Source organism: Cimex lectularius, unplaced genomic scaffold, assembly GCF_000648675.2.
Source record: "Cimex lectularius strain Harlan isolate CLEC.00 unplaced genomic scaffold, Clec_2.1 scaffold82, whole genome shotgun sequence".
NCBI lineage: Eukaryota > Metazoa > Arthropoda > Insecta > Hemiptera > Cimicidae > Cimex > Cimex lectularius.
In genome coordinates, this window is record NW_019392695.1 from 1,796,806 (window position 1) to 1,809,726 (window position 12,921).

At 34.3% G+C, this 12,921-nt stretch overlaps 1 protein-coding gene and 1 non-coding gene across 2 annotated transcripts; one reads left to right on the forward strand and one right to left on the reverse strand.

Moving 5' to 3' along the window:
- Positions 1-612: 612 nt before the first annotated feature.
- Trnaq-cug lies at positions 613-684 on the reverse strand. Its single transcript has one exon. It is a non-coding gene; the product is annotated as a tRNA-Gln (tRNA).
- Positions 685-7,201: 6,517 nt separating this feature from the next.
- LOC106664156 lies at positions 7,202-11,413 on the forward strand. The gene is made up of 2 exons (XM_014389609.1): positions 7,202-7,290; positions 9,943-11,413. Exon 2 carries the CDS (start codon positions 9,950-9,952, stop codon positions 10,796-10,798), a length of 849 nt encoding a protein of 282 aa, XP_014245095.1. The 5' UTR covers positions 7,202-7,290; positions 9,943-9,949; the 3' UTR covers positions 10,799-11,413.
- The last annotated feature ends 1,508 nt before the right edge of the window (positions 11,414-12,921 follow it).

Sequence of the window (12,921 nt, forward strand, 5' to 3'; positions counted from 1 at the left end):
CTTGCATTTAGGATTCTCGATAGGAGATTCAAGGTAGAATTATGCGGAAAGCCGAAATTCCAAGCCCTCGTGATATCATTGCACAAATACATCGTCATTTATAAACAAAAATTTGTAAAATTTCATTTTTCTCCTGTAAAAGTAAACAAAATCCTTTGGGAGAACGATTTACTATTTATTCACATACCTATTTGCAGTCAGAAAACGCATAGATAAGTAGATGAATCATTAAAAATACCTCTCGTCAATCTCGCCCCGGAATAAAGCCGGGAACACACTTAGCCGATGAAACGCTACGCTGCGCTACATCAATTACACCTGCATGATGGTATCATCTGAGAATTTACATTTTATTAATGAGGTTAGGGAGCTTTAAGTGCTACAAGTTGTGGCGTAAAGATGAAACAGGTCCGACTGGATCAGATTCCTTTAGCAATGGTTGACCCAAAGGTGTAGTTGGTCAGAATATCAAAAAGTTATACCACAAATGTCTAGTAAAAAGGTGAACAGATCAAACAAACAGCTGTATTCTGTACTACGCTGAAACCACGCGCGAGATATTTTTTATCGAATTTTAAGCTGATAAGGAAAATTTGTCGTAATAAAAAGTTTCGGTCCCACCGAGATTCGAACTCGGATCGCTGGATTCAGAGTCCAGAGTGATAACCATTACACCATGGGGCCTTATGGTTGAAAATGTATCGTAGCAATATATATTTTTATTTATCATATGTTCATGTTTTTATTCGGGCACATCGAAAATTAATTAAACAATTTAAAGGTATCGTTTCTTCGCTTGGCTGTACTTTTTCCGGGCTTAAGCTGGGAACACGTTTACTCGATGCAACGCTATGCGACGCTACCCGATGCTACCCGACGCAAATCCAAAGTTCAATTTTCCATAAGATAGTATTACCCAGTGCACATCTGCCCGATGCCACTCAATGCTAACCTACTCTATGCTATGCGATCCCCACTGTTCAGATTTTCATCGGGTAGCATCGAATACAGTCGAAGAAAAAAGAACCGTACACTCATATTTTTATTTCAAACTAGAAAATTGATCAAAACACTGGAATACTATTTTTTGATGTAATGAATTTCACTGACAATCTATTACACGGTTTTGCTCATAAAATTTAACTAACAATTTATTTCATGGTTTTACTCATAAAATTAGGCCATTTTCGTCAAGTAGCTTCAGAACAGGACATTCGTATTTTTTGTGGTGTATTTCAAACTATGCAATTTTGTCGTTATATTAATTAAAACATTCTTATTTTAATGTAAACCAAATTAAACGATTTCAAAAATGCACGAGTTTTTATAAAAATTATTTAATTATGATGGTTAGGAAGAAAATTTATCAAAACACCGGAATAACTTTAATTATAACAATTAAATTTTATTAACAATTTATTACATGGTTGTGCTCATCAAATTTAACTAACAATTTATTTCATGGTTTTGCCCATAAAATTAAGCCATTTTCGTCAAGTAACTTCAGAACAGGACATTCGTATTTTTTGTGGTGTATTTCAAACTATGCAATTTTGTCGTTATATTAATTACAACATTCTGATTTTAGTATAAACCAAATTAAACTAGATCAAAAATTCATGAGTTTTTATAAAAATTATTTAATTATGATGGTTAGGAAGAAAATTTATCAAAACACCGGAATAACTTCAATTATAACAATTAAATTTTATGTTATTTAAATTTTTACTTACTTTTTTACTTTTACTTCACAGAATGATCACCTTAAGCCATGAATCCTTCCACCACAAAAACATAAAGATATACAAACAGATCCTCCAAAACAATCTCTACCCTAAACACATAATCAACAGAATAATCAACAATTACAACTCAACACTAACACCATCCACTATTACTAATAATACTGCATCAAATCTATCAAATATAAACAAACCAACATACATTTCCATGCTATTCATTCACGGCCTATCACATAAATTAAACACATTTCTCTCGTCCGATAACTTTAAAATAGCTTTCAAAAAGTCAAACACTTTTTTCCAAAAATTAAAGATCCCACACCAATAACAAATAAGTTTGACGTAATTTACAAAATCAATTGTTTAACTCTCGGCAACTTACATCAGAATTACATCCCAATATCTCGATAAGAGAGTAAAGCAGCATATCTACGATTGCAAAAATCCCAAACAAAATCCTACAGCACTCGCTACCCACCATTTTGAACACAAACACAATTTCGACTTCAACAATCAAAAAGTATTACACACAGAACAAAACAAACATAAACGTAATTTCTTAGAAACGGTTTATATCAACATAGATAAACACAACATCAATTACAGAACAGATACATGTAAACTCAGTCGCAGCTACGCCAATATCATTAATCAAATTCAATACAGATAACATACCTATATCATCACATTACATTCCACACATCAAATATTTTTCACATAGTCTAATTTCCCAACAATTTAGCTTTCCTTTTCCTATTTATCCCCTTTCTATATAATCCTGAAAGGATAATCGGGCCGAACCATTACCAACACATTTTTTCCCTTCGTCGGCTCTTTTCACCTCTAAGAAGCCGACCGCTTTATACAAAAATGTCTTTTCTATTCCGACATCCTTCCCCACCCCCTTCAAAATCCAAAGTAAATTAAAAAAAATATTCAAAAAATAGTAAATTGAAAATATAAACTATACTCGCCTACTTCTGTGGAAAAAAAAGTCCTTAAGTTTATTTAACCGGCTTCCTCTATTTAGTTCAGCATAGCAAAGATACTTTAGCTAAAAACAGTAGTATAAACACAAAATAGAAAAATCTCACTGGCATTCTCGACACGACACCCAAGAATGACACAAGTACACAGAAGACAAACACTTTGAGTGAGTAGAAATACTTTGATTGAATATAAAAATATATATTTTATGCATTGTATAAATTCCCTTTTTTCAACATCCTAGATGTATTTGTTAAATTTAAACAATGTTTGTATATCCCAGGCCCTGAAGATGATCTCAATAAAGATCGAAACGTTGGCACGATAAAGAAAATGTTTTTCTGAAACCTATATCACACCAGACCTCATCTCACGATTTCTAAATAAATATTTTATACAATTTTTAATTGTTTTCTCTCTATGAATCAGTATTTGAAAGGTTTAATTTAGTTTTTTTTTTTTTTTTTACTTTTCTTCTTTCTTTTTTTTTTTAATAGAATCACGTGAATGATACCCAAGCCATATATGTTTTTGTATAACTTTTCTTTATGAAAATTAGTAATTTTTCTTAATAAAGCATCATTTGTGTGTATGTCGGGTTCAAATGCAGGGCCGCTGGATTCGAACCCAGGACCTTCACCTTACAGTGATGAGCGCCGTGTCAATGCCTAAACCATTGCGGCCACCAATGCCCCAAAAGCATCATATTATTATTATTATTATGAATAGTTTTAGGACTAGCAAAGTACATTGGTCATTGCCAGCACTCTTATTCTTTGTTGTTCTTCTTTCCTTCTCATATTTTCTTCCTAGTAACTCATTTTTCTGATGTTGCGGTCAAGTTATGTCCACGTCTATTGAGCTCTGCATATTAAGGTGACTGAATTTCTTATTTCCTTCTCTTATTGACAGCTTCTTTCTACCTCATCAGTCAAGGACAAAACTTTTATTCTTTTTTCTAATAAAATTACTATCTGTATAATAATACATTTTTTAATTTTTTGGAATATCAAACATATTTACAAAACTATGTCATGAGGGGAGTTAGCAACCATTGTTGTTCGCTCAACTTTACACAAGGGCAGAGGCAGAGAGGGCCACCAGGGCCACCTTTGCTTTAGTCATCTGGTATGAATTGGGCTAATGGGTTGGGGTGAGTGGAGAATTTATCACGGAATTTAGAAAATTTGATGGAGGGTGGTACTGGAGACACAGTAGGGAGTGATGACTATGATTCTGAGGACTTTGGATTGGAAAGACTGAATTTGTTCACTGTTGTTAGGTTTAGTAGTGCCTCACAGTTCTAGTCCACGTGTCCAAATCGGTTTCAGTATGTGTAGAGTGACAGTTTGTTTTTTGTTGTAAGTAGTTTATAGAGAAGTCTTGAGTTCCTATCTTTTTATTTGTATTTGTCAGTTCCAGATTAAGCATGTTTCAAGGTATGACACAAGGTAGTGTACACAGTTGGTTTTAGGGATAAAAATGTGTTTGAGGAATATTGTGTGGGGTGTTTTGCTTCTGAAGGTAAATGTAACATGGGAGCATTTGTTTGCATTAATTTTTATCCTCCAAAGTTTGCCTCCATTCAGCTATCCATTGGACCTGTGCCTGGAGCTCCTCCGAGATGATTGCAGGATCAGGGTCAGAGGAAAGCACAGCTGTGTTGTCTAAAAAGGATGCAAGGATGCTAGAGGGTGTAGTTGAGATGTCTGAGGTGTAGAAGAGGTGCAAGTTCCACTCCCACAAAACAGTAGTCTCACTCACCTCCCTCGAGAGAACAGATATCCTAACTACACCCTCTAACCTCCTTGCATCCTAGTCTGACTAGTCTTATTAGTCCTTAGCAAACTCAAAACATTATAATAAACAAAAAATATTTATGCCCCAGTGCTCTCGGTATTCTTCAGGGTCTCTCTTTCCAAACTAATAAATTACATTCACTCAGTACATTGATACAAATGTGAACTGTTTTTTCATTCAAGCCGAGAAATAATGATGCAATTAATCTCATTCGTTCCAGTCTGACTACTCGACATTACTTGGGGATCAAAGTGTCTGACTCTTCCGTTCTTGTTAATATTTATTCTACCGTTTATGGCCCTTAGGTGTTTGATTACCGATCTGTGTCCCAGCTCATAGGTCATGCAAGGTGTCAAAGTTCTTTCTTTGCACATTTAATTCTCTGCAAACCGGCCACAACCATCTTTCAAGCCAAATTACTAGCCGTAGAAACATGTGCACATGACATAAATAACAAACATTTCCAGGATACAACAAAAGTAATACTAATTATTTAAATAATACACAAAATAATAATACTATCAGATAGCCAGGCAGCTAACGGCTCTACGAGCCTACAAGAGCAACCCAAAACTGGTTTGGAACCGCCTAGATACCCTAAAAACTAGGACTTACAATGAGGGAATTTCGGGTAACAAAGCGGCAGATATACTAGCTAAAAAGAGACTATTGTTTCAAAGGCCTATATATATTTTTTGTGGCAAATACAAAAAGCACATTAAAAACGAACTAGAATGCTGGGTAACTAGAGAATAAAACAAATAATGGGAAAATATGCCAAGCTAAAAGCAAAACTACTTGAAAAAACATTCCAATAGGAGAAAGAAAAAATCCTACTCAACAGAACGTCGTTAAAAACCATAACCTCAAGTTTGTTCAATCTGACTTTCAAAAATGTCAGTTGTGAGACAGCCCTTCTCAAAATCTCAGATGATATTTACCTAGGCATTGATTAAATAAGCGTACTATTATTGTTCTACTAGATTTTTCTAATGCATTTGGCTCCATAAATCATAATTTGTTTATTTGGAAACTGACGCGTCTTTTTGGGTTTTTTTCTACTGCTACTAATCTCATCTATCTCTCTGACAGAACTCAGAGAGTAAAAAGCTTCTAATTCTATCTCTTCTTCTCGCTCAATTTCAGCTAGTGTATTGCAAGGCTCTATTCTTGGACCTTTACTCTTTTCCATGTTTCTAAATAATGTTCTATGAATTTTTGTCCTAAAGTTAAAAATCTCGCCATTATTTTTAACTCCAACCTTACATGGCATGACCATGTGTGTTTATTTATTAAAAAGATGTTCAAGCCTCTATTCTCTTCGACGCCTTAGTTTTTTCACTCCGCAGAAAACTAGAATTCTCCTTATTAAATCTCTAATAATTCCTTTATTGTCTTATTATAGTGCTATTTTTTCATTTTCTTTAGACTCTCAATTTGCTCATCATCTTTAAATTGCTTATAATTCCTGCGTTAGACACTGTTATGATCTTAAAAACGAGATGATATTTCTTCCTATATTAATTTCTTCAGCAATCTTAACATTCTAAGCATTTATAAACTTAAGGGTTTTAATATACACATTTTAAATTAAATCAAATAAATGTCCTCAATATCTATCAACTTTTTTCCCCCAATTCTTCATCCAAACACACCAATCATATCCCAAGCCTCTCTCTTTTAACACTTTAGCCTTATCCTTCAGAATTGCAGGGTCAAAACTATGGAATTTGCTTCCCCCCGGAAGCACGTTCAGCTTCCTCGCTGGCTTGTTTCAAGTCCATACTCCATAGTATCTGAGTTTTACTAACTACATCAATCATCTCAATTTCTTCCCATTTCCTTTTATCTCTTTTTGTTTTTCTTTTGTAATGTGGTTTCATCATTCGATTATAAATAATATTTTAAAGAATATATTATTATCATTATTCAATTAATTAATCTTTATGTAAGTATTGATTGAGTTAAAAAAGTCATTGTCCGAGCGGGATTCGAACCCACGACCTTCGGCTAAATACGCCGCTGCTCGACCACTTGAGCTATCATCTCGGACACTATACGGAACGTGGAATATAAAATACCACTTGGAGACAAAAAATGTCTAGAGGAGATAGAGACAACAGAACATTCAGTAAAATTAAAGTATCCTCTATGAGAGGGAATTGCTAAATAAATAAAAAATTATTTAAAACATAATAATTTATTTGTTAGACCAACAAAAGAGAACTGGTACACTCAAGTATTTTCTCTATATTAATTACTATATCTAATTTACCACACAACTGGCAGTGCTGTAAATGTGTGGTGATTAGTGACCGTTAATCGATATTTATTTAGAAATCGTGAGACCAGACTGCATCTCACGATTTCTAAATAAAGTGCTGTAAATGTTCAATTATCATATACCTTCCTTCTTGAAAGGTTCTTGAACTGCCCTGTAATTTTATTTACACCTGTAAAGACAAAGTTGAATAATTTTTGCTCATTGTGCATATTAAAGTGATTTTCTACTGTTTTTAATAATCCTAATCCATTTTTATAACTGTAAGAACATGCATGTTTACCAGATAAGCCTAGATTCATTAATATGAAAATTATGAAACAAATTAGCTAAACAAAACATTTTCTTAATAATAGTAACATGTGATCAAATGAAAACCATCAAATATTTAGTCTTTTCATAAACAGTTGCCATAGTAATTAAATTTTGGCATTATCATTAAATTTTTGTGTCAAAATTATATTGTACCAACTTTACGTGGTAAGTTTTGTTTTTAAATTTGAATAACTTTTTTTTTCTGTAGTACTAGCAGTGTTTTTTCCTCAAGAGTCTTGTTATAAATCAGGGAAACTAGGTTTTCTACGACCCGCTGTTGAATTTACATGAAATGTTTTATTTAATGCATTTTTATGTAGCCGTTAATTTGCCTTTTAGTTTTCTGTGGGACCTTTTCAGCAAGAACCTAGAGACAAAATTCAAAGAAGGTTCCTTCTTCAGGGGAGTTCCTCAGGCAGAACAAGTACCAAGAATACACGTCAACACCATGATCTCAATGTTTTGATAAGAAATTTCAAATTAAAGTACTAAATAGGGCAGACGAGAGAAGGAATTTCAGTAAATACTGGCAATATCTCGTACCCAAATGGCTCCAACAGTGGGTCATTACTGGTGTTTACAGAAATTAAACCTTGGGCAATATGCCGCTGTATTTCAGGCGGAGACTGTGGCTATTGAACACTTTGCCAGGGAGATTAAAATGTTGGGTGATTCCAACAAAAGAATATTTATTCGGACAGTTAGGTGACGAAGGCAGTTACCTAATCAGTAAAATTCAGAGCTGTCTGGGATTGCATTAAAGACTTGGCAGACATTGGTGAAATTAATGAAATCACCCTTGTTTGGGCACCAGGGCAATGAGGAAGCCAATACGCTGGCAAAGGAAAGTTCCATCAGGCCCACAATCCTTTTGAAGCATACCAAATTACAAAAAACACAGATCAATTTAACAAAGAGTTAGTAGCATATCAAAGCACAGAGGCATGCAAAGTTCGTTGAAATACCAACAGAACTAGATTAGGACCAGAATGATAGTAAGACTGCTGATTGGACCCAGCCAACAGCCGGAAGCAAATATTAGCAGATATTGCCAGGAAGAACAGACATAACATGTTCTCTGTTGGTGAGAAGTACTATGCAAGATGTCCTACTCCTGGGAGAGAAAGCCATGGTTTGAATGCTACACATGATAGCATTTAAGAAAAGTGTTGGGTCCGTTAAAATGCCACAAGCTAAATAAATAGCTTTAGATAATGATGGGGTTGCACAATTGACCAATATTGGTTGCATTGCATAATGACATCAAGAAACCTGCTCCCAATAACCCTAGCTTTTAACATTTCAACGAAACTCCAGCATTCGGTGGTCAGAGTGGGATCTTATTTGTTTGTCTTTATAATAACCAGGTATTGCTGGAGAAAATAGCTCTTATATGTGCAAGGCTGCTTTTTCATTTCTTTTCAATTTTTGTTTTGGAATATAGAAGATAATTCGTGTTTGACATTATCAAACATGCTGTTTGGTTTTCTTTAAATTTGCATCCTTCCTGGATTGTGTGACAGAGAATTTTTACCGCTCTTATTCTGTTGTGATTATTGACTTTAATGCCTCGTATAAGAAGAAATGTTGGTAGTTTGATTGGTTATAAGGAAGATTTAATTGGTAAATAAACCTTTATTGCGACCGGTCTAATATTTCAATAAAATAATTTTGTAATTTGATACTTATCATTGGCCATCTTGGTCTGCCTATCCATGCTGGTTTGGTCTGCTCGACATGTTTCGGCATTTCGCCATCTTTGGCGTGTCTTTTGGGCATGAGATGTTTGAAGTTTAGGGGCTCATGAACATGAGCAGAGAGAGTTAATTTATCATTTGTTAAAAATCTACCCTGAAAAATAAAGATATAAGTTATAACTTGATCAATCTTATAATTTTGTTTGTGTGTTCTTACTAATATACTAAAGAGGTAAAATGCCTAGATGGAAGGATCAAATTACAGGTTCATGACCGTGCAACCAGAGGAGGAAATCTCACCAAATAATTTTGCCCTCAAATGTAATTTTTTAATTTGCAGTATGCAGAGATCTGGAATTATTTGAAAACAGCTCTGGAATTGTGGAATAGTGAATATTGTAAAATGTGTGGTGTTTAGCGACCGTTACTTAATGATTATTTGAAGGTCGTGGTACACCAGACTGCATCTCACGACTTCCAAATAATAATATTATAAAATGTTCATTATGTTTCCAACAATTTAAGTGATACAGGTGGGTACAGTGAATGACCATTCAATATATTTCTGACGTTATTAGGATATTTAGTGTGTATGAACAAAAAGTAACCATACGGTATTATTGAGATTTTGTGTTTTGTGTAGCACGAAATAACAATCTCAGATGCATTGAGGTTATCTAAACTTAAAAATCTAGAGATATTGTGCTAGAAATTAGGTTAATTTTGGCGAATGTGTGGTCAAAATTGGAAACATGGTAAGGTGGGGTCCTTAGACATTAAGAATAGTCTATGTGAACTAGTCTCTTTATGAGGTTAAGAATTTCACGACAATTATTATCCTTATTATAATAATTCTAAATAACTGAAAGTTACAATCAATTAAATCATTCACTTTAGTTTGTTTTCTATGGGCTGGTATTTTCTATATAAACAAATGGAAACTTGACAAATAAATTTATCATTGCCAAAACCATGACTTTTTGTTTAATTATTTCACAGTTATAATATAAAAAACATTCCATTTATTTTTGCTTAATAAGGTGTATACGTATATTTTAGCTGTTACTATTATTAAGTTTACAACATGACAATTATAATTAATAATAATCTTTTGTTTCAGTGAAACCATGAGCTACATAAATAAACAGCACACAAGAAACATAAATGAATCAAAGAAAACACTGCTTGATCCGACAAAATGTGTAAATCCATCCCGTGCCTTAAAGACCTCTATGGAATTCATTTCAAAAATTAAAAATTACATGTTGTCCACATCGCCTAGAATACAGTCCAATGTCAAGTATGATTTAGTTGGCCCAAATAACCCGTACAGACATATTTTGGGCAGTACATCAAACGTCAGGAATAAATTTGGACACAGTCTTATATACAAGAGGAATTCGTTCTATTTCAAGCACATCCGCCAATTAAACACGTCCACTCACGCTTATGGGAAAAAAGTCAATATAAGGGGAAGTATCCAAACCAGTAAAGCAATGAGAGATAGGTTTATACCCCCGAATAAAATTCCTGACTTTGGAAAGCCCCAAAAGCAGTTGGACGAGAGATTTACAGTTACTCCGCATGCAATATCTCTCAAACCGAAAAAGAAAGGTTTTCCCGATCCTTCTATCATGAAAGCATGGCAAAGAAGCACTATAGCTGCGAAAGCGTTACCACAACAGCGGCCTAAAGTTCCCCTGAGTTTTACACAAAAAGTTGTCATGAAAAAAGAAATAGAACAGATCAGACAAAGGAAAATACGAAGGAGGTTGACACAGGAGGATCTCGTCCCACAAATGTTTCCGAGAACATCGTTACAGATGAGAAAGTCCTTCTTGCCCCTTGAACCATGCAAGCGTGTCGATATGGCTGAAAGAAAGCAAGAAAGGGTTATGAAATTGAACGAACCCCAGCATACTGGGATATTCAGCACGATGAAGAATTTTTTAAAAACAACATTCAAGCGTTATTAAAACAAGCACCTGCCAGAACAAGCATGAAGGATTCATGTTCACGTTGTTACCTGTATACAAGATAAAGTTAAACACATGATAAAAACAGAACGTGCACAACATTATTGGTGTTTTTTAATATAATGTGGATGGAAAAAAAGACATTGGTGTTATAAAGGACAAAAATTATGTAAAAATATTCTGATATCATTCGCATCTAAATAATGATTATGATATTACCACACTGAAAAATTAACACACTACTGTTCATACTTGGCAGCATAAACAGAAGCAGACTTGTTAATATTTGATCATTTATAAAAGAATGCAATAATTGAGTGTGCTCAACTGACATCCACCCAAGAATACAAGGGCCGCCCATTTACTTAAAATAAGGAAGAATTAAACCATAATGTTATTATTGTATTGTTGATAGAAAAACTACCTACTATTGTTCTCATTAATTTTCTGTCCTGAAATGTAGTTTATTGTGTGTACAAGATGTCCTTAAAGTCTGAATAAACAATGCGCCATAATTTGTTGCTAACCACTACAATTGAACACTGGGGATAGGACAATGAACTGTCAACACTACTCATAATAAATTGACTTAAATATAAATACGTCATTCAGTCATTCATGTTTTTTCTTGCATGTTGTGTGTGTAATGTACAGACAAAATTAATACATTTTACCCTCTTATAACTTTCCTGCTAAAGAGAAAATTTTAATTTTAGCAGGCATGTTAGTTATTTCTAATTTGGCCATTATAAATCATTTTTCACAAATACACAGGCACACTGATGATGTCGAAATGCTTAAACACATCTTATAGACCAACCCTGCGAGGGACAGACAAAAATGATCAGTAATGGCCAAATTACAGGTCTGTCAGACCACAAACCACAGAAGGAAATTTACAATATTAGTTATTATAAATACAATATATACAATTATTATAAAAGTAAGAAGTAAATTAAAAAAAAAATCAAGAATTTCTTTTTTAGTACGTCAACTACACCTATTGGATATTAAAACATTAATGTGGTAAATGTTGATATCATTAATGAGTATTTTATCCAAATTCATCATTATTGCAACTTTTAAAAAGTTCTTCTTTTGGTATTTCTCTTCTTTCAGTGATATGCCAGCTGCATTTGAGTCTATAGTTTATATCATCTGATTTTTTAAAATTATTATTAATAAAGGCAAAGAACCACTAAGGGTCATAACCTGCCTTGAAAAGAAGCCGCCAGCCAGCATGAGAAGGGGGGCCCGTCAGTTATTCTATCTCACTACTTTTGCTTTTTTATTTTGGAAGCAATAAGTCAAAAAACCACCGTGGTGTCAGATAAAAGATGTGCCATCTCTACATCCGTCAAGGCCTACCTGGGGCTTCATCACAGCCCAGGTGCACCGTCTGGCACCCCTCCACCCAACCACACCAAGCCCGCCGACGGTCTCAGCCTCCACCCCATGCCTTGTCTTCTAAATTTTAGAGAGCTTACCAGTCATCCTCAAGAAATTGAATAGATTTTCTACTCTGGGTCCATTATTTGGCCAGATCTGTCCCAAACTATCCAAAATATCAGATGCACTCCTTTCTAGCTCAAATCAAGTATAGGCAGTCAGAATGTGTCTGTTAGCAGTTCCTGAAAACCTTGGCAGATTGGTGGAGGTTCTCTTGCCATGAGAAAACAATCAGTGAGTCTGCAATGGCCTATTCTGAGACAGGACTGTTTCTTCCTTAAGGGAGGTTCGAGTGGCGGTGGACTATTGTTTTACATCTTCCTTAATTTGTCTCAGCTTGTTTAGGTTCATTTCACACCAATCTTTTATTCCCACTTTTCCCAAAATTGTTCTCTTGATATGAATGAGAAAGTTTTCCTCAGAGACTCGATTTATCCACATCCCTTCCATGACCACCGCATACCACGAATGCCACAAAATCCTGGTATCCACACAAATAGGACTGTAAGATTTGAAAATGAGTTTTACCAAACTGAATTTAAAATTAGGAAAAGATGAATTGTTACATAGTCCAAGATTTCAAAAAATGGTGATAAGCATGATTAAGACCACAATCTTTTTTTTCTCATCCACTAAAAAATTAAACTAATTGACAAAGGAAAAGATTTCTTTCC

Bases quoted from the DNA above. Each gene is read 5' to 3' on its own strand.
- LOC106664156 (XM_014389609.1), top strand. From the start codon at position 9,950: ATGAGCTACATAAATAAACAGCACACAAGAAACATAAATGAATCAAAG.